This window comes from Salminus brasiliensis, chromosome 11, assembly GCF_030463535.1.
Source record: "Salminus brasiliensis chromosome 11, fSalBra1.hap2, whole genome shotgun sequence".
NCBI lineage: Eukaryota > Metazoa > Chordata > Actinopteri > Characiformes > Bryconidae > Salminus > Salminus brasiliensis.
Genome location: NC_132888.1, coordinates 18,224,410 through 18,242,279, shown reverse-complemented (window position 1 = coordinate 18,242,279; position 17,870 = coordinate 18,224,410). Strand labels below are relative to the sequence as shown.

The following is a 17,870-nucleotide window of genomic DNA, read 5'->3' as shown; positions in this document are numbered from 1 at the left end:
AGGTCCACAGGGTATAGCCTTTTTTACACAGTGTCTACAGGCCTCTTGCCATGTTTTCATTAGTGCAGCATCAATATATGCACATTAAGGCTCATCTACCCCTTAAGGAGTGCTTAGCCGAAGTACTGATTTTCATTGAGCAACTTCAATCATGCAGTCAGGACCTCTGTGGGCGTGAGTTGCGTCTGAGCGTCGGGAGATAACAGCCCATGAAAAATGCTAATAGCCTGACACTGACCTCTGTGGCCACTTCTGCGTCCGGCCGCCCATCGCTGTCTTTCAGCTCCACATAAGGCTTCTCATGGACTCGATTCAGGTCTTCATGGAGGCCGTCCAACAAGAACGCCAGCAATTCCTGAGAGTCCTGTTGCTGGAAGCCGTTGAACCTTGGCGCGTACTTTGCTATTGTCCACTAAATCAGGAATGAAAATGAATCTTAGTATTAGCACTAAGAAACAGTGTGATATAGGAAGGATTTCTTAATCAGTAACAAATTATACTAGGTATGAAGATAGTCACCCGTAGCTTCAGAGGCGCAATGTTCTTTTGTGTTCCACTCCAGAGCTCCTGTACCAAATCTCCATAGCATTTGGCCATATGACCTCGCATTCCGATGGGATTAGTTCTGTCAAGATAAAAGTATGCCCGTCCTTCAATATGCCTTAAAGTAGAGCTCAATCAAGTAAGTTCCAAAAAGATATTCTCTTTTTTATCTTTAAAGCTTAATATCCACACCTGTTGAGTTCATAGAGGTGTCTCCCTGAGATGAAGTAGTCAGTGAGGGGCTTGGTGTTGCTCACACACTGAATACTGGAGTTCATAAAGCATGTATTCCCAAGGTTACTCAGGCCTGTGGCACCTTTCTCAGTAGGAACTTTAGGAGGTAAGAGACACAATTTTACTTTGAAAGTTCAATTGCATTCAGTTCATAATAAAAAAAAAAATCATATAAACAACACACTGAGACACTCTAAGCAAAGGGGATGGGTCAAATTAGGTTATGCTTCATTCATTCTGAAAAATCTGATTGTTTCAGTGGCATGAGATCTTATCGGTTTCCCACTGCTTCACTGCACAGAGCACTGTGCTGCTTATATGGGTTTAAGCTAATGATCTACTTTAATATGGGAATTATTGTGGAACTATGTAGCGTTGCAAGGCAGAACGCATAACATCGCTCTTGGATGAAAATCAATAGTCTTTCATGACCTCTGAACATTACCTTTGTGCCTGTCGATTTTGCTGCTATTTGCGATGAAAGACATTTCCTCCGGCCAGCTCATATCTTTATTTCGAACTGTCAAAAGTACAAAGGAGAAAAAACTTTATCTCTTCACAGAATATTTTTTTTTACTTCCAATCTTTTACATTTATGCATGCTTTGCATTTTTATCCACACTGCTCAGCATATGTGAAAGAAGATAACACTTTAATTAAGAAAGAGATATAGCCTTAGATTTAGTCAAAGTCAAAGACATACCCTCAATCACCAAATGCTGCTCATCTTGAATTTTCAGACTTTCTAAAGTGTGATCTTCATCATCAAGAAGAGTTAGGTAATTCTGAAAAAAAGAGTTTTATGAGAAAGCAATGTTAATAGGCATGCCTTTTTTATATGAATATTTGCACAGTACGGTATACACACAGCACAGCATTTTTGCGTGACATGCAAAAACCTTTAATCTCCAAAATAAAGAAAAATAATCTTCTTTACCGCCAATAAAAGTCATTTTGGAACATTTCTAGTGATGCATTTATCATGAGATTTTAACATGATGTAAACATAAAAACATCAAAAATGGCATTTTAGCATGACTGACATGAAATAGCGTTTACGATACTAGAAATGTATTACTAAAAGCGCATAAAGAGACGACTCAGATCTGTGGAGGGCCTAACCTCGCTGTTGTAGAGCCAGAGCCGCATGTCCTCTTCTTTGATGCGTAACCTCTGGGACAGATACTCGTGGATGTCCTTAATAGTGCTCATGCGGCTGAAACAGCCTGTGTAGGCCAGCACGCGCTTCAGAGGGGCGTTAGGAGATGGCACATTGCCTGTGGGGGAGACGGAAAACCGAACTGCCCTCAGCACTCTATAGATAACAGGGCATTCAATAAAACATAGCCATTCCAAGAAAGCCTTCGCTGTGCTCCCATACGGTTCATACAGTATTCAGAGATGACATCTCATTTCCCAAAAGCAGATAAAAAAAAAGTGAAGAAAGTGTGAATATATTGTGTGAAGGAAGTGAGAAATTGGAGACTGCTCTTAATTCAGCAGCTGGGAGGGTGGCAAATCAGCTGTCAGAACCCCTTCACCAAACTGCCAAAAGAAACTTCTCTCTTTCTCCATTTTAAATATTTAAAGGTTCATACAAAAGATATATCCCTGAACCTCAAGAGTACCTTTCTCTCACGACGAACCCACACACACACACACACACACACACACACACACACACACACACACACACACACACACACACACACACACCAAAAATTAATAAACAAAACTACACAAGAGTGAGGATTAGTTGTAAGGTAGCAGCAAGAAAGGGCCAAGGTGATTTTAAAGGTACCAATCAACCATTAGTTTAGACTGGGTGATCAAGAGAAATGCAAACAAAAGACATGAGAGACAAAACCAACCAAAGAAAAAGGGTCCAAATCAAGATAGGAATGCTGATTAATGGTTTCATAAATCAAAGGGCTTCGAAACCCTAAGCAAGATCATTAGAGGCAATCAACTGGAGAGGAGCACCCATTTCTACCAGTAATGCGCAGCTTGCTTATTGCCAGCAGAAGCAGTGCAGAGACTGAGAGGTAGAACATCTAACCAGCCCCATTGCAGTAAAGCATCGGATAGCCAAAATGAGATTAGTGGATTTCTAGTGCTCACCAACACACTGCCTCAGCACTGTACAATCAAGTTAGTGCTGTGTTGTGCATCCTTTCTTTACTTAATGCTTTTCAGGAAACCAGATAATGAGCTCCATAACCAAATGAGCCCTTGTACCTAATATGACCTTAAACAAACAAGCAGAGCACACTGGCAAGCATTCGCAGCGCAAGCAAAGATGGGTGCTAGGATCAATCAGGATTTTAAATTTTTTTAGTGCTTTAAGTCAGGAACGTGCGGTGCTCGCTGTGCCGAATCCCCACCGAGTGAGTTTAGGAGATTAGGTTGCCCAGGACGGTGGAGGTAGCCTCTCTCTTGCTGCAGGCTTACATTACCTCTGGGAAAGTGTGGAGGGAACATTCTCAGGCTGGTCATACCCATGTTAACCCAAATGTTGGACTGGGGGGTGCGCGTGGCAGGCTGCTGGCGCAGAAAGAGCAGGTAGCGAGGGAAGAGCTCCAGTTCTGCCTGGTCTGTGACAACAGACTTGATTACCTACAGTCAGAAAGGCAGAAGAAGTGTGGCACATTAGCCAGATGAGCACAAATCTCCTGCTTATTAGCTCCACTTACTATACAGGAGAACGTTGTAGTTCTACTATTACAGATTATTGGTCATCTGTTGTTCTGCGTACTCTGTTAGCCGGCTTTCACCCTGTTCTTTAATGGTCGTCACCCCACAGGACAACCACAGAGCAAGTATTGTTCAGGTGGTGGGTCATTATTAGCATTGCAGTGACACGAACATGGTGCTTTTATTATTTATTAATTTATTAATTTTTTTTTTATTTTTTTATTTCTAGACTACCATCTAGCTGCCAGACTACCATCAGGGGCGTCATTAGACCCAATTTACTGTGGCACATACCGCAGTAAAATGTTGCCCCACTAAAACCACAGTGGTAAAAAGTCTTTTAAAAGTATTTTATTCTGAATTGCTAAGCAGTACTACAGGACATGTCACAAATAATAATTCTCATAATGCCTCACCTCCATTCTAAAAGCTTGAGCAGTTAACACTTTTAGTCCAAGTCAATTTATTTCAGTTTTTTGAGAGGAGTGCTGGACATTTGTTAACATTTTAAAGCAAGTCAGTCACACAACAGACACGATAATGAAAGCTCATAGCTATAATTTTGGTTAAGGCCACTTATAATACAGTATAACCTACCAAAAACACATATTAGATCACTGAAGCAACAGCATTACTTTACAAGCAAAGGCATCAGTTATGTTAGATTAGGCTTTATCTATGTTCTGGCACTAGGTTACATATAGTTTTATTCCACAATAGAAATATATTTAATGCATCTATGTGACAGTAATATTACTACTACTACTACTACTACTAATATCTAGTAATATTATTACTAACATTATTATGATTATGATTCTTATTATTTCTATTATTAACTGGCAATAATATTACGCAAGAAGGTGGGTTCAGATGTGCCCCAGTGCAACAAGTAATCTAGAAACACCCCTGACTATTACTGAAAGTTGAGATACGATTTAATCCCCTTTTCCAGGGGTAAGCCACAGGTGTAAGAATTAAACATTAGTCTACAAGTTGCCCAAGGCTAGTAAGACTACTGATCCATTGTAGGCGATCATCATGTGTCCCTGACTGTATAATTAGATGGCATAAAACAAAATTAATACCAAGGTGTCAGCTTCCCTGCGGTGTTCATCTAGAACTGGCCAGTAATTGAATTGGGAGTTGCAAATCACTCAAAGCACCTCTTATAAAGTGCTCTGAGTCACTACAGATTCCCCTTCCAAACTAGAAGTGTGTGAAGTAGAAAAACACACACTAGTAATGCAATTAAGGCATCAGTTACACTCAAAACTCAAGTTTTTACTTACTTTTATATTAACAAACAGTATGGGGCACATTTAATTAACAGCCACAAGGCTAGGTAATAGCTTTTATTGACTGATATTAATATGTTAACTCAAAGACTGTGCAAACATGTATGATCTGCATACTCAGTGCCATGGTACAACTGGATACCGTCAATTTGTCAATGTTTTGTGTAGAACTGTACACTCTGTACACTCAGAAACTCATTCTTTGCCTCTTGCTGTTTATATACTATTTTATTCACATATTATATATGCCAGTACTTTTGTGAAGCCTAAAAACTATGGTAGACCCATTTCAAGCAGCAAGACAATTTGTCCACGTGAGTAAAGGTATGTTTTCACAGAAAATATTTCAGGTTTAGGTTCAGAGTATCTTATCACACAGAGCTCCAAGTCACATGGTTTCTCAAAATAAAGAGATAAGATTGTTCCGGACATTTTGATATAACACATGCGGGTGTTATCTAATATGCAAGTGCCTTTTAAAGTCGAACTTTGGGTTGGTGAGGTTCTCCCGACCTTCTGAGTAGGAAATCCAACTTTCCATTTGAAATTACCTACTTAGAAACTCCCAATGGAATGCTGCATAATTTGTTACTTTTCTGTCTTAACACAATTACTCATTTAGTGGCAGTAATGGCCAAACATTTTATGTTGTGAACATACAGAGTACATAAGCCCTACCTTTGCTCTTTCCATGATTATAAGTGTTAACAGCTAATAAAAGTTAATACAAGGCTTCCAGTGAATGCAGTGCTGAATATAAAACACAGAGTGAGATGAAATGCCCTGTTTGGTCTTTGTGGTGAGGACCAGCACACATACCGGTCTAGGCAGGCTGAGGTTGGCTCCGTACCAATGGTAGAGCGCCCTCCATACCGGCTCTGGTACAGTCTCGAAGTCCCGGCCGGCCATCAAGTGCAAGGATCTCTTCAGCCGCCCACCTTCCATTGTTAACGTGGGCGCCTGCAGACAAAAGACAGCAAACACTTAATGCTGTCTGCTTCTCATGTCTGATATGCATGATGTATACACAACTTCTCCTGATGCATTAGCTTTTTCCACCAAAGCCCCAGACAGGGTACCGCCTGCTGAAATCACTGCTGGGCAGAAAAAGTCAGGCAGTGAAGGCTGACATCTTTTAAAAGACCTTTTTGTTGTGACTGGGCTGTTGAATGGTGGTATATAATCTGGTCTGACAGCATGAGCAATTCAGTAACCATGACAAGGTGTTATTACACAGCAGAAAAAAAGCACTGGTTACAAACAATAACACTATGAACCTTGCACAACCAAATCCATATCCCTGAAAATCAATTCACACTAGCTCATTCTAGGAGGTCTTTTCTCAGCTTGCTGCTTTAAAAGCAATCATGTGTTCCTGACTGTATAATTAGATGGCATAAAACAAAAACAATATCAAGGTGTCAGCTTCCCTGCAGTGTTCCACTGTAACGGGGGGTGGGGGGGAGGGGGGGTGGGGGTAATTGAATTGTGAATCGCACAAAGCATCTTTTATAAAAAAAAGTGCTTTAGGAGCAACTACAGACTCCGCTTCCAAACTAAGACTTGTCTGAAGTCCAAGTGAGAAAATTCACACTATTTTCCAGCTGCGAAATAGATAGACTACAGCAGACAGAAGCTTATAATTGTACAATGAGATAAAAATCTGTAAAACAATCGTAATCATATTGTCCTCATCATCATGTGTATACAAAAATAAAACTAGCAGAAATGCTTCAGCAGTCTTGTGATTTATTTATTTTTGCTCATCAACTACCTTTATCAGCTCTATAGCCATTAACAGCTACATTTGGATGCTTTGCCACTACTGTTTTCACTGTGACTTCGGAGGGATCACAAACACCCCAGCTGACCAATTGCGTGTGGCCAAACACGAGGTGGAATGACCATACTGAACACACCTGTGATGTCCAGAAAGCTAAAGTTTGTAGAACTGCCCCTGCACTAAAAGCTCTCTTTCCTAATAGCCGAGGAACTCCGGGTCTGATCACACCTGCAGACACTACTGCCCAACCAGTTCACCCACATCCACTCATCCACCCCTACCTTTACAGGCTCCGTGGTGACTAAGGGCTGGTTGTCAATGGCACCAGGCCTCTGTGCAGACAGGTGGTTGGGCAAGTGTCCATTGGCGGAAGAGAAACACTGGTTGTTGTTGTCCAAAACATTGTGCTGCCGGGCGAAGCAGATGTCCGTGGCCGAGGAGCTCACATGTGGCATATGACCTGAGGAGGTGACATCACACAGCTTACTGGAGGCACTGGACCCGAACAGAAATACATGCTCACTGTTCAAGCCTTAAACGGTACTAACTGCTGGCTCGTATTCAAATAGAACCCAATAAATAAGAATAGAGTCCAATCGCCTGCAACCGGACAACTGAAAACTCCACATTCCCTTATTCGGTGGTTGGGTTTCCCTTTTGCGGTTTCTCTAAGGAAGCTCTTACTTACGACACTGTTGCCTCTGGCTTGCTCCAAAAAGGCTTGAAGCCACTTTAATGTGAAGCTATTTTGTGACAATGGCTGTTGCAAAAAAGTGCTATACAAAAAAAATCTCAGAATTCTATACTACATTGCCTTAGCAACAACAAAAATTCCTAAACTTTACATAACGTGGTGCTGCCAACATCAAGTGATTCCAGGGGGTTATATTACAAACTTAAGGGCAAAAGTAGGAAGGAAGAAAAATGAAAGCAGCAGTAAATGCAGGAGATCTGGTAAAGATGCATCAGGGACCATGTGGAACGTGAATGAGAGATGTAACCCAGACCCTTGCCTGACAAATACTTCAAACAAGCAAACAAAGTCAATGTGAATTTTCATGCACTGTGGAGTTTAGACATTATATGTCCAAATGTTTGTAGACACCCCATTTAATTAATGCATTCAGCTACTTTAAACTACACTTATTGCTGACTCAGATGTGCAAATTCTCTCACACACACAGCTTGTCTAGTACCTGTGGAGGAGTATTGCCGATAGAATAGGACTCTCTGGAGCAGATAAACATGAACCTATTGGCACCATACCTAATACCAGGTGTGGGCTAGAGATGTATAAAGCCCCCAGCAATGAGCTGTGGAGCAGTGGAACTGTGTTCTCTGGAATGATGGTACTACATCCAATACTGTTGGGATCAGCCAACATCCTGACCTCACTAACGCTTGCTAATGCTATGCTTGATGCTATAAAATCCTGATGAACACATTTCTTTGCTCTTGAGAAAGAAACAACGACTGAGCAGGTGTCCCTATACGTTTGCCCATATTGTGTATTTTAAGCTCTACTCACTGTTGGTGGTGCTGTCCGAGGACTCCCAGGTTCTGTCTGGATTCTTGTCTCCTGGGGAACTGAGTGAACGAGCCACTGCTCCAGCTTTGACCACAGCCAGGTCAGCAGTTGTGGTAGACTGAGGACTTCTCCTGCCATTGCTGTGTATTCCAGGTTGCTCCACCACAATAGACTTATTGTCCTTTTGAGACCAAACAAACAAATTATATACAAAATGAAGCAATCAAGATAGACTTGCAGATTTAATGCAAGGGGTTTAACAAAAATATTGCATTACCTGTTTAGGAATTTTCACAGGCTCAATAGCAATTAGACAAACTAACAATTTTACATATATAATATGTATTATATACATTACTATATATATATTATTTTTATTATATAAACTTGATTCCTTTGAAGTCAATGGCTGCCAGAAATCTGGAACCCACAGACATATGCATGGCTTTGTGGGTTTTTCTGCCCTCAGTTTTATCTTTAGTAAATGAAAAGCTGGGTTGAGACCAGGTAACTGACTCAACCATTTAAGGATATTCCATTCTGTTACCTTAAAGCACAAAGCTTAAGCTCTTTGGATAGCTGTTGCGGCTTGTTTTGGGTCATTATCCAACAACTGCTATCACAGGTAGTAGTGCAGCACATCTCTAGCACTTCTCGGTTTGCCTGTGTTACTCACATATTTAACATAGTCTTTCCACAGCTGCCACCACTGCATGGAGATGAGGAACCAGTTCTGGCTGGGCTGCAGCCCATGTCTGCTTTCTCTCTCCAGCCATCCCCTACACAGACATACACAGAAACAATCGAGTCTTGAGACAAATTTAGCCAAACCAAATAGCACTGAACAATACACTGCGTTATGACAATTCATTTTCTCAGCTCATTACAAAATATGCACATATTTGACATAATAAAGTGCAAATGCAAAACAACAAAAGCCATTACAAATTAAGGACACTGCACTGCAGCAAGGGAAGCATTAAAAATTAAATATACCAAAGCTAATAACTTTGAAACTGCTTCTTAATGTTATCATTATTATGAACCGCACTAGGAAACTGTAACCTCTACATCATTCTAATCTAAACACTGTGCCATAAAAAGCTATGCAAATATGGTTGGTGTTTAGAGATGGATATATAATAACCAAAATCATTACCTTTTATTGATCTAATTACCATCAAGAGGGGACAAGATGGGCAGTTCCATTCAAAAAACAATTTCAACTTGTAATATCATGGCCAGCATTGAGGTCAGAAATTGGTGAGGTTAACACAGGACTCGCTGAATCGCTAACAAAAAAAAATCAATGGTCGATTTTAAACGCTCACAGGCTTGGACTCACCTAGGGGTGCAACAACTAATCAACTTAGTCAACTAAAATCAACGATCAAATTAGATTAACTAATTTGATAGTCGATTAGTTGGTGTTGTCGTCTTGACTTGTTTTTCACGTCAAACTGCGGGTATACATTTTACAGTCTACAATGTACTGCTGCAGTTACTTTTTACAGTAATAATTCCCTAAATCTCTGCAGAGCTGCAGTAAAAACATACAAAAACATAAAACATAAAAAAAACATACTTCACTTCTGGTGTGGAGAGCAGTGGAAAGCAGAGTTCTATTAGTGTGAGGCGTGGGAGTCTTATGTGCACAAGGACTGAGTGAACTTTTAATGTCTTAAAAATAAATAAATAAATAAAAATAAAATGCATTGGAAAATTATGGGAAAACCGATTTACTTTTGTTATATTTTGCCACTACTTTGCATATCCTTGGTTTAAAATTTGACAGGAAGATTTATATTAGCAGGAAAGTTCATTAAAACTACGGAATCTTTATTGTCTTCATTGTTTTTAGCAATTCATAATCTGAATAACTGATTTTTCATTTTAATAATATATAGATCATTCGTCTATCAAAACAGCCGTTTTTTCCAGCCCTAGACTCACCTAATGATCTGGCCTTCCTCCTCAGGAGTAGCAGGTCGCAAGCCCAGAACTATGTGGCACACCTAATCAGAGATACAACAGGCCACATGTTTGAAACCAGCAAGCAGAAATCAGGAACATACAACTCAAACTGAAAGCACAAAACTACAGGAACATTTACAGTACCTGAAAAAGCAGGTTGAGGAACTCGTTGGCGAGGGCACTTTTCACACTCCATATCTGGTAGTCCTCCAGCGTTAAGTGCCCTTGCTATATGTTGCAAGATATATAAAGAGGGTAGAATAAAAAGAAAAAAAGAAGCTGCTTACAGTCCAAACATTGTGAGCTGAACTTTTAAAATCAATTCAACTAAAAGTATGTCAATTACTTTTGTAGTGTCATGCATCTTCAGGATATCTTCTACAATGTCAGAAACATTGGAAGTCAGTTCCTGAAAGGGAAAAGGTAAAGACTGACCAGTGAATTACTAAATGATAAACAGACCAAAACCAAAAGTAGCTCTGAGTTACAGTCCAAATGTATGTGAGGCTAAACCAAAAGAATGTATTAAACTCTGAGACACTGAGCTAATTATCAATATATCTAATTTGGGAACCAAACTCAAACACTAGCATCTTCAATTTGCTGCAGTCAATGAAGGAGTCAGCAAACAGTATGATTTACAGATGGCTTTTTGCATTTTCCAGATCCATTCTTCATCTTGAAAACAGAAAATGGAACAGTGGAGATGCCAAGTCTCCTGTGGCCAACAGCCAGTCTTGCCAAAGCAGATTTGTTTTAGCAATAAAAGGCCGACTATAGCACTAACCCAATCATTTGCTTTCTGCTGTTTCTGTGTGCCTAAAGCTGGTTTGGTGTTTAGAGCTTACGGGCAGGGTGTCGGTGCGGTTGTCCTTCCACACTTCCAGCAAAGCCACCACCATCTCATGCACCTCGTCTCGAGACAGAACACCATCCCGGTCTACATCAAACACTTTGAAACAAACTGCAAAGGACGAGGAAGGGGCGCTTCAGAAGGCAAATATGCACCAAAACGATAACCATCTTGAGGTTTGCTGAATCGACTCTCAATTAAAACATCAAAGATGGCTTAAATCAAAGAGTGCTTTCATCAATTAAACTAATTACAGTTCCTGCTGCAATGCTACAAATTGATGGTTACTCAAACATGGGTCGAAAAAGCCACCCAAGCGCATTAGGCAGTAAAGAAGTGCCTTTTTATAAAAAAGGAACAAAAAAAACTTTTTTGGACAGATGTTTTTTTGGTTATGTCAGAAAGAAATGGCATAGCTTACATTTCTGCCTTTCAGCCACAGGCCCTCGACAGCATGCTGAGAGCCCACACGATATCTCCTTAAAGTCAATATGATTGTCCCTATTCTCATCAAAGGCATGAAACAAGCCTGCGAAATGGAAGAAAAAGTCAGTGTTCAGACTAACTCCGAAAATAATTGGATTCTTTAGGATGTTTTACATACACAGACGACCCAATAGGTTTCAAACGCAAACACCATTTTCTAACATAATATCCCCATTACTGAAGCATGAAATTTCTCGATATTGCATTGCTTTATTGAGTAGGAGTAGCAGGTGTGTCTGTGTGTGCATTAGAAGCCTAATGTGCACACGAGTGCATGTGTGTCTGGATAACAGCCCGGTGGGGTCCCCTTAAAACCCAGACTCATAAATATTGCATTACCTTCACTTAGCGATGCATGAATAGGGGGCGAGACCAGAGGGACAAAGGTTTCCAAGTCAAAGCGGCCGGTCCTGGACTGGGCTTTTAGAAGCCAGTAGCGCTTCTCCAAGTCAATTATGTCCGATTCTTCTACTGCAAGAGAGAAGACAAGAGGATTCACTTATTTTGTGTGAGGATTCGGACAAACTCGCTGGACCTTTGCAGGATGTAGGTTGCAATAAATCAATATCAGTGCACACAGTGGGTAATTCCAGAGGAAGTCATGTCCTCAGACACAATATTAACCTAATGAGAGCTTGTTTCATATAGAGCTAAAGAATCGTTACATAAGAGCCCAGCCTTCACTACTAGGCGAAAGCATGACTCACAGAGAACGACAAGAGACAGGACTATACAGAGCATTGGGGTGGGTTAAGAGGTCTTAGGATGACTCCCCTTTCATCAGCATAATCTCCAGCTTAGGCTAATAGGATTGGGCTATCCATGCCACTGGCCCCTCCCAAAGTAGGGAGAGTCATACACAAGGTGCAGGTGTCAAAACACACCCGAACAAATGACATCTCCCTGCCAAACATCATACTTCCCTAAAACCTCCAAAACCAATTACTGTTCAAAAAATACACACCATTAATTAACGGCATACAGCTAGAATAAAAAAAACGCACTGCCTCCTGAAGCCTACAGACAGCTATACCAGACAGCAGTGACAGTAGCTCTGGATAGTCTGGTAAACGAGTGCAAAAGAACAGCCAGGAACATACAGACCAACCAGAGAAGCATGGATAAAATCAATGACTCAGAGCATTATTTTAAGGCATGTTGAGATGTTGGGAAAATAAGGCAGATTAATAATTGAGAAGTAAACAGGATGATGGAGCAGGTGAATGCACATTTGCATAATGTCCTTCAAGAGGCCCATTGAATACCACATAAAAAGCAACCTTCAACAACACAGCTCTGACACGCTTTTCTACGACCACAGCTTGTGATTAAATATAAATGTCTAGTGAATTAGTAAATGTAGTTAGCAATGGTCATTGTTATTGAGTGCTTAGGACACACAATGATTACTTCAGCAGTAAAGCGTATCTGGGGGAAACAAGCACCTGGTTGAGCATTATGCATGGCCACTGCACTGAGGAGTGACTGTTAATCTATAAAACCCATTACAGACGGTATGGATCAGCACTGGACCATCTTTCATCCTCCACTCTGCAGCCTGCCCGTTTGCCCGTAAGCGGTTCACTGGATTTAATGCAACAGCAATGTCCCAATGCAAATGTCCAACCAGACTTCTGTGTCATATGACAGTTTCCTCCTTTAGTCCAAAGTTGACGGCCCATTAAGTTCTACAATTCCAAACGTCCTCCTAGTTCTTCATACATACACTCAGCACATAGCCCTTGACTGTGCCCAAGTAACAGCAAAGCCCTGAACAGTTCACCTCAGCTTTTGAAAGCAGAGCAATTAACTATAAGGTGGTTTAATATATATATATATATATATATATATATATATATATATATATATATATATATATATATATATATATATATATATATATATATCTTCTAGAAGAAATTGTACCAATTAAAAATTAATAAAAAAAGACACCAATCTTTTTAATGTAATAATTAACTGCTCATTACCATCTAAATATTAGAAAGCATTAAAATGCCAGAAGATGTAGGTGTAAGACTGTTGAGTTTGACAAAAACAACCTCCAAAAAACCCCCAAACAAACAAACAAAAAAACCTAGCAATTCTGCCAGGCATTCTACTTAGAAATGCAGAGGCAGTACCCACCTAGAGGTGCAACTCTGTCAGAGTGGCAACAGAAGAACCATACCATATTCCACCGCGCATGTCACGGCTTTGCTGGAGGTGCTGTGGACCATAGTAAACTCCGCATTGGCCGGTGTCACGTCAAGAAAAAACACAAACTCGCCGCCGGCATCAGCATGTTACACCTGAACCTGAGCGTCACTCTGAATTTTAACATCTCGCAGGCCGGCCAGCCAGTCAGTCAACCACTGCCCTACCCGGCAGGGCCTGGGACTTGCCTGATGAAGCGCATGCTGGAAGGTGCACGGAGACACACACGTACAGATCACAACCACTTCACACCAACCGTGCGCACACACACGCGCGCACCTTGCTTCGTTAAGAGGATAATCTGGAGCAGGCAGCAGATTACTGTGCTCTCAGGTTCCCTCTCTGATTGGTTTTTGGACAGGAACACAGCAAAGGATCTTTCTAGCTCTGTCCTTGATTGACAAAACAACCCCATTCTAAATTTACTTACTAATTTGCATAAGCCAATTGCTTTTGTGTTACATCTTACAGTTGGCACCTCCAAGAAAAAACAATGGAGAGGACCTGAGGATCAGAAATGGAGGTGTTGTCCCTGCAGTGCTGTCCAGCGATTTAAATACAGCAAAGTCAAAACAGGGATCTATACATAAAAGTTTATATAGTATTTTTGTCTTAGATTAAAAACTATGTAGAGGTAGAGATTTGTTTCTACGATCTAAATTTTTGGGTGACTATAACTAGCAAAACTAGCCTGTCAAAATAAGGCCTAACCGGAAAAATTAATGTTTTAATTACTAGAGCATTCAGAAACATATGATGTACTGGACACATTCAAAATGATATTACACACCATAACAAAAGAATAATCTGTCTAGCTTCCAGTCTAATACTTTCAATTACTTTTTTTAATATAATTTACATTTTTACAGTGTGCTTTCATGTATCGTGCCTTCTAGACGTCAAACGACCTTGCTATCTTTAATTGTTGTGATGAGACACACAAGCAGTTACTTTATTGCACTTTCTCAGTGGACTTGGATAGAATAGGATGATAAAGCAGTCCACTGTGAAAGTGCTACACAAGATTAGCTGCATTAGAGCTATAGTCTGATATTATACACTTGTTAATGGGCTTTAATCGGGTGTCAGAAGTCACTTGCACTAATGTACCTAAATCGTTTCATTCGCACACTAATTTTTACTCATGAATCGCTGTTCAACCCTCAAGAGCTATAATTTGTGCTGTATAGTTTGGCATTTAGGATTAAAGTATTATAATGTGTAGGAATGCCTGTCCTGGCATCCAAAATTCTCTAAATCTCTGCAGCTGTGAGAATCCAATCAGGTCTTATTGATTAGGTAGCTCTGTATAACAGTCAATCACCAAATAATGATTTCCTCTCAGCAAAAAACAATCCATACTATTTTAAATCGCAAATCCACATGGCAGAGCCAGGATGTCTTATTAATATTCAGAAAATTTACACTGCAGGTCGAGGGGAGAACCAATTTACAGAGCTTTTTCATTTGCATTGGCTAAAAGATTGGCTCTGAGCATCAAAAAATCAGTACGCTGAATTATACAGGTCTGCAGATGGAGGTCAAAGGACAGCTCAGCAGATATTCAATGCATATCTTACAGGCCTCAGACATTATTATTTCATGACAGCAAAAGCACTGAGCGAGTGAACGGGTAAAACGCATTTGACCCCTAAATGCATCATCATCTAATGTTGTAAAATCCTGGCCAATTTGTCTCTGCTGTAGGAGGGCTGTCTGAAGGAGGAAAAGACAGGGAATGAATGCAGTCATTTCCTGCAGTGTGTCAGGCTGTGGGTAATAGCTGGGTGGTAGTGACAGCTGCAGAGTTGTGGAGTGATGTCCCCCTCCTCACAACAGGGTGTGTGTGTGTGAGCATGCACGCACACGTGTGTTCTGCGAGTGGGAAGTTGAGCCTGTCACTTGCTATTATCACTCTCAGTCGCTTCTCTCCCTGCAGAGGAGAGGGCTTTCGCTGATGCCTGCCTAGTGTGTTGGGGGAGAAGACTGCAGGGCTGAAGGCTCGGCTCCTTACACAGCTGCAACACAGGCTGTGTACCGGGGGGGGGGGAGGCGGTGTTCGAGACAGCTTACACATCATCGGCTTCAGGAACAAAAAGCCTCATTGATAAACTCCAACTAAGCCCAGGAAAGCCCACAGCTTGTCCTCGAAAAACATCAACATTTGAGCCACTTTGTCAACACAACTCTGAAAACACGTGTGCACACGCTTCACACGACTCCCGCAGATCGCTCTGCTGATGTCCACTGTGTGTCAATACATTAAGCTGGTACCGCACTGGTTATTGCAGTGGTAAAGGTCTCTATTCTCTGCCTGGGCAGTACTGGGCAGTGCCACTTACAGTGTGTGACTCCGGCCAGCGTCTGGTAGAACGTGGGCGTGTCGCTGTCGTCGGTCAGGGTGACGCACACGCCGCCCGAGAGCAGCCAGCGGGAGAATGTGAAGGCTTCTTTGTTCTGCAGGAGCCAGCCCTTAAACCTCTCATAATTTACCTTCTCACCCTGCCAGAAAAACACATACAAACGACAATGCCAATCAATATGTATGTGCATACATTAACTCTCAGCCATCACTGATATCATCATTGATGATACAGATCATTGCTGTCTTCTAAATGGCAACATTACAGGGAAAAAAAGTCCTTAACATTCAATGAAAAACAAATTCTAAGTAATTTTAGAGCATTTCTATTGGTCCATTTGCCATGTCCACTGTTAATTGAAAGTGCAGATCGAAAAAAATGCAGATTCAAGGTTATATATACATAGATTACCTTAAAACATATCAGAGGTCCTATTACTTAAATAACATTAAACATAGCATTATGACTACTGGCATATAAAGCACTTTAACAAAATGACAGTAAACCTGGTTAACTTCACTATTGTCAACCTTACAATCCTGGATGGTGGCTTTAAAAAGGCTGAACTGAACCACATACAAAATGAAGGTCTTCTGCAATGACTGAATAAATGACAAAACCCTGCTGTTAGAAAGGATAATCAATAACATTACTGCTCTGTGTGGCCTTCCTAAAGGGGAGAGAGGGAGAGAGAGAGAGAGATAGAGAGAAAGAGAAAGAGAGAAAGGATGAGTTGCCTGTCAGACCAGCATTAAGTGTGACCTCTTTGGCACCCAACAATAAAGCACGTAAACATTTGCACTATCACCTTCTAAGCTGGGCTTTAGAGAAGTGGTTTCACGTCTCAAAGGCTCATCAGAGCAAAGAGGCTAAGAACAGCTTGACAGTTCTACTATATATATCTATAGTTAAACATTCAGAAGGAGTCAGAGCTAACATGGCAGCAAGAGGCCGGATTTAAACTGCAGCAAGCTCTTTCTAATCCAGTTATCACCAAGCTAACACCAAACTGGGCTAAACGCTCCTGCTAAACCAACTTTCTCCATTCAAGTCACTTTCTCTTCAAGAACTCAGAATGTAGAAACAGTCAGACTTCGAGTTGTTGCCTTGGTTATGCTGGAGTGGACACAGTGCTGAGAGCTGTTGACATTTTGGGCACAGGGTTCTTTACACTTTCTGCTTTCCATCACAGCCTCTGCCTTATTTGCTGCCTGGTGTTGATTGAGAAAGCATGATTTCTGTCTAGGAGCCTGTGCGGCCGCTGAGCCTGACGGGCGGCCTGTGGAGGCGGTATTGACTGGCAGGGGAGAGTTAAGGCCCTGCCTGTGGGAGGTAAATCAGAGAGGCTGGTTAGTGCGTCAGGCAGAGATGGTAATCCAGCTTGACAGGCACCCGGCACTGACCTCCAAGAAGCATTTCTTCAGCGAGGGCGGCACTTCCCCGTCCACAGAGCGGAGCATGTTCTCCACCTCATCCCGCACCACGTAGCTGCCCGAGTCGTTGGAGAACAGACTGAAGATATCTGCGGACAGAAAACCCAGCGGTTGCTTAGTTTGACACTTGAAAATGCCTGTGGTTAATGGACCAAATGATATGGTCCAAAATTACATGTAATAAAGTCACGTTACAGCAACTAACAAAAGTTAAGCAAATTGTTTTGTACTTCTTTGGTACTGCCAATTAACCCACCCTTTCATAACTCCCTCTAGCACTAGCCAAGCTCCCAAAAACTGTAAAACACAACATATACTGTATCTTACAAATATTTTTAGGCATGGTAATTCTGCCATATTGCCCAGCCCTACTTTAGAGGAACATGGCAATAATGACAGTATTGACACATAACTACTCACATGTAAAGAAACTATTCTAAGCCTTTAACTAACCATAACTACAATAT

General features: G+C 41.2%; 1 protein-coding gene across 2 annotated transcripts in view; it reads right to left on the bottom strand.

Annotated features, from left to right (window-relative positions):
* Nucleotides 1-17,870, bottom strand: part of usp32 (ubiquitin specific peptidase 32) — a 45,519-nt gene that overhangs the window by 10,886 nt on the left and 16,763 nt on the right. The window contains exons 4-22 of one of the 2 annotated variants that reach the window (XM_072692035.1): nt 17,374-17,492; nt 15,950-16,109; nt 11,733-11,864; nt 11,329-11,436; nt 10,903-11,018; nt 10,401-10,463; nt 10,199-10,282; nt 10,034-10,095; nt 8,757-8,859; nt 8,081-8,261; nt 6,834-7,012; nt 5,589-5,729; nt 3,234-3,393; nt 1,900-2,054; nt 1,481-1,562; nt 1,223-1,297; nt 736-874; nt 520-625; nt 239-412 (exon numbers count right to left, since the gene is read on the bottom strand). In XM_072692035.1, the coding sequence (XP_072548136.1) occupies nt 239-412; nt 520-625; nt 736-874; nt 1,223-1,297; nt 1,481-1,562; nt 1,900-2,054; nt 3,234-3,393; nt 5,589-5,729; nt 6,834-7,012; nt 8,081-8,261; nt 8,757-8,859; nt 10,034-10,095; nt 10,199-10,282; nt 10,401-10,463; nt 10,903-11,018; nt 11,329-11,436; nt 11,733-11,864; nt 15,950-16,109; nt 17,374-17,492 (2,339 nt within the window). The remainder of the gene's footprint in view (nt 1-238; nt 413-519; nt 626-735; nt 875-1,222; nt 1,298-1,480; nt 1,563-1,899; nt 2,055-3,233; nt 3,394-5,588; nt 5,730-6,833; nt 7,013-8,080; nt 8,262-8,756; nt 8,860-10,033; nt 10,096-10,198; nt 10,283-10,400; nt 10,464-10,902; nt 11,019-11,328; nt 11,437-11,732; nt 11,865-15,949; nt 16,110-17,373; nt 17,493-17,870) is intronic. The other variant, XM_072692037.1, reaches the window with a different exon arrangement.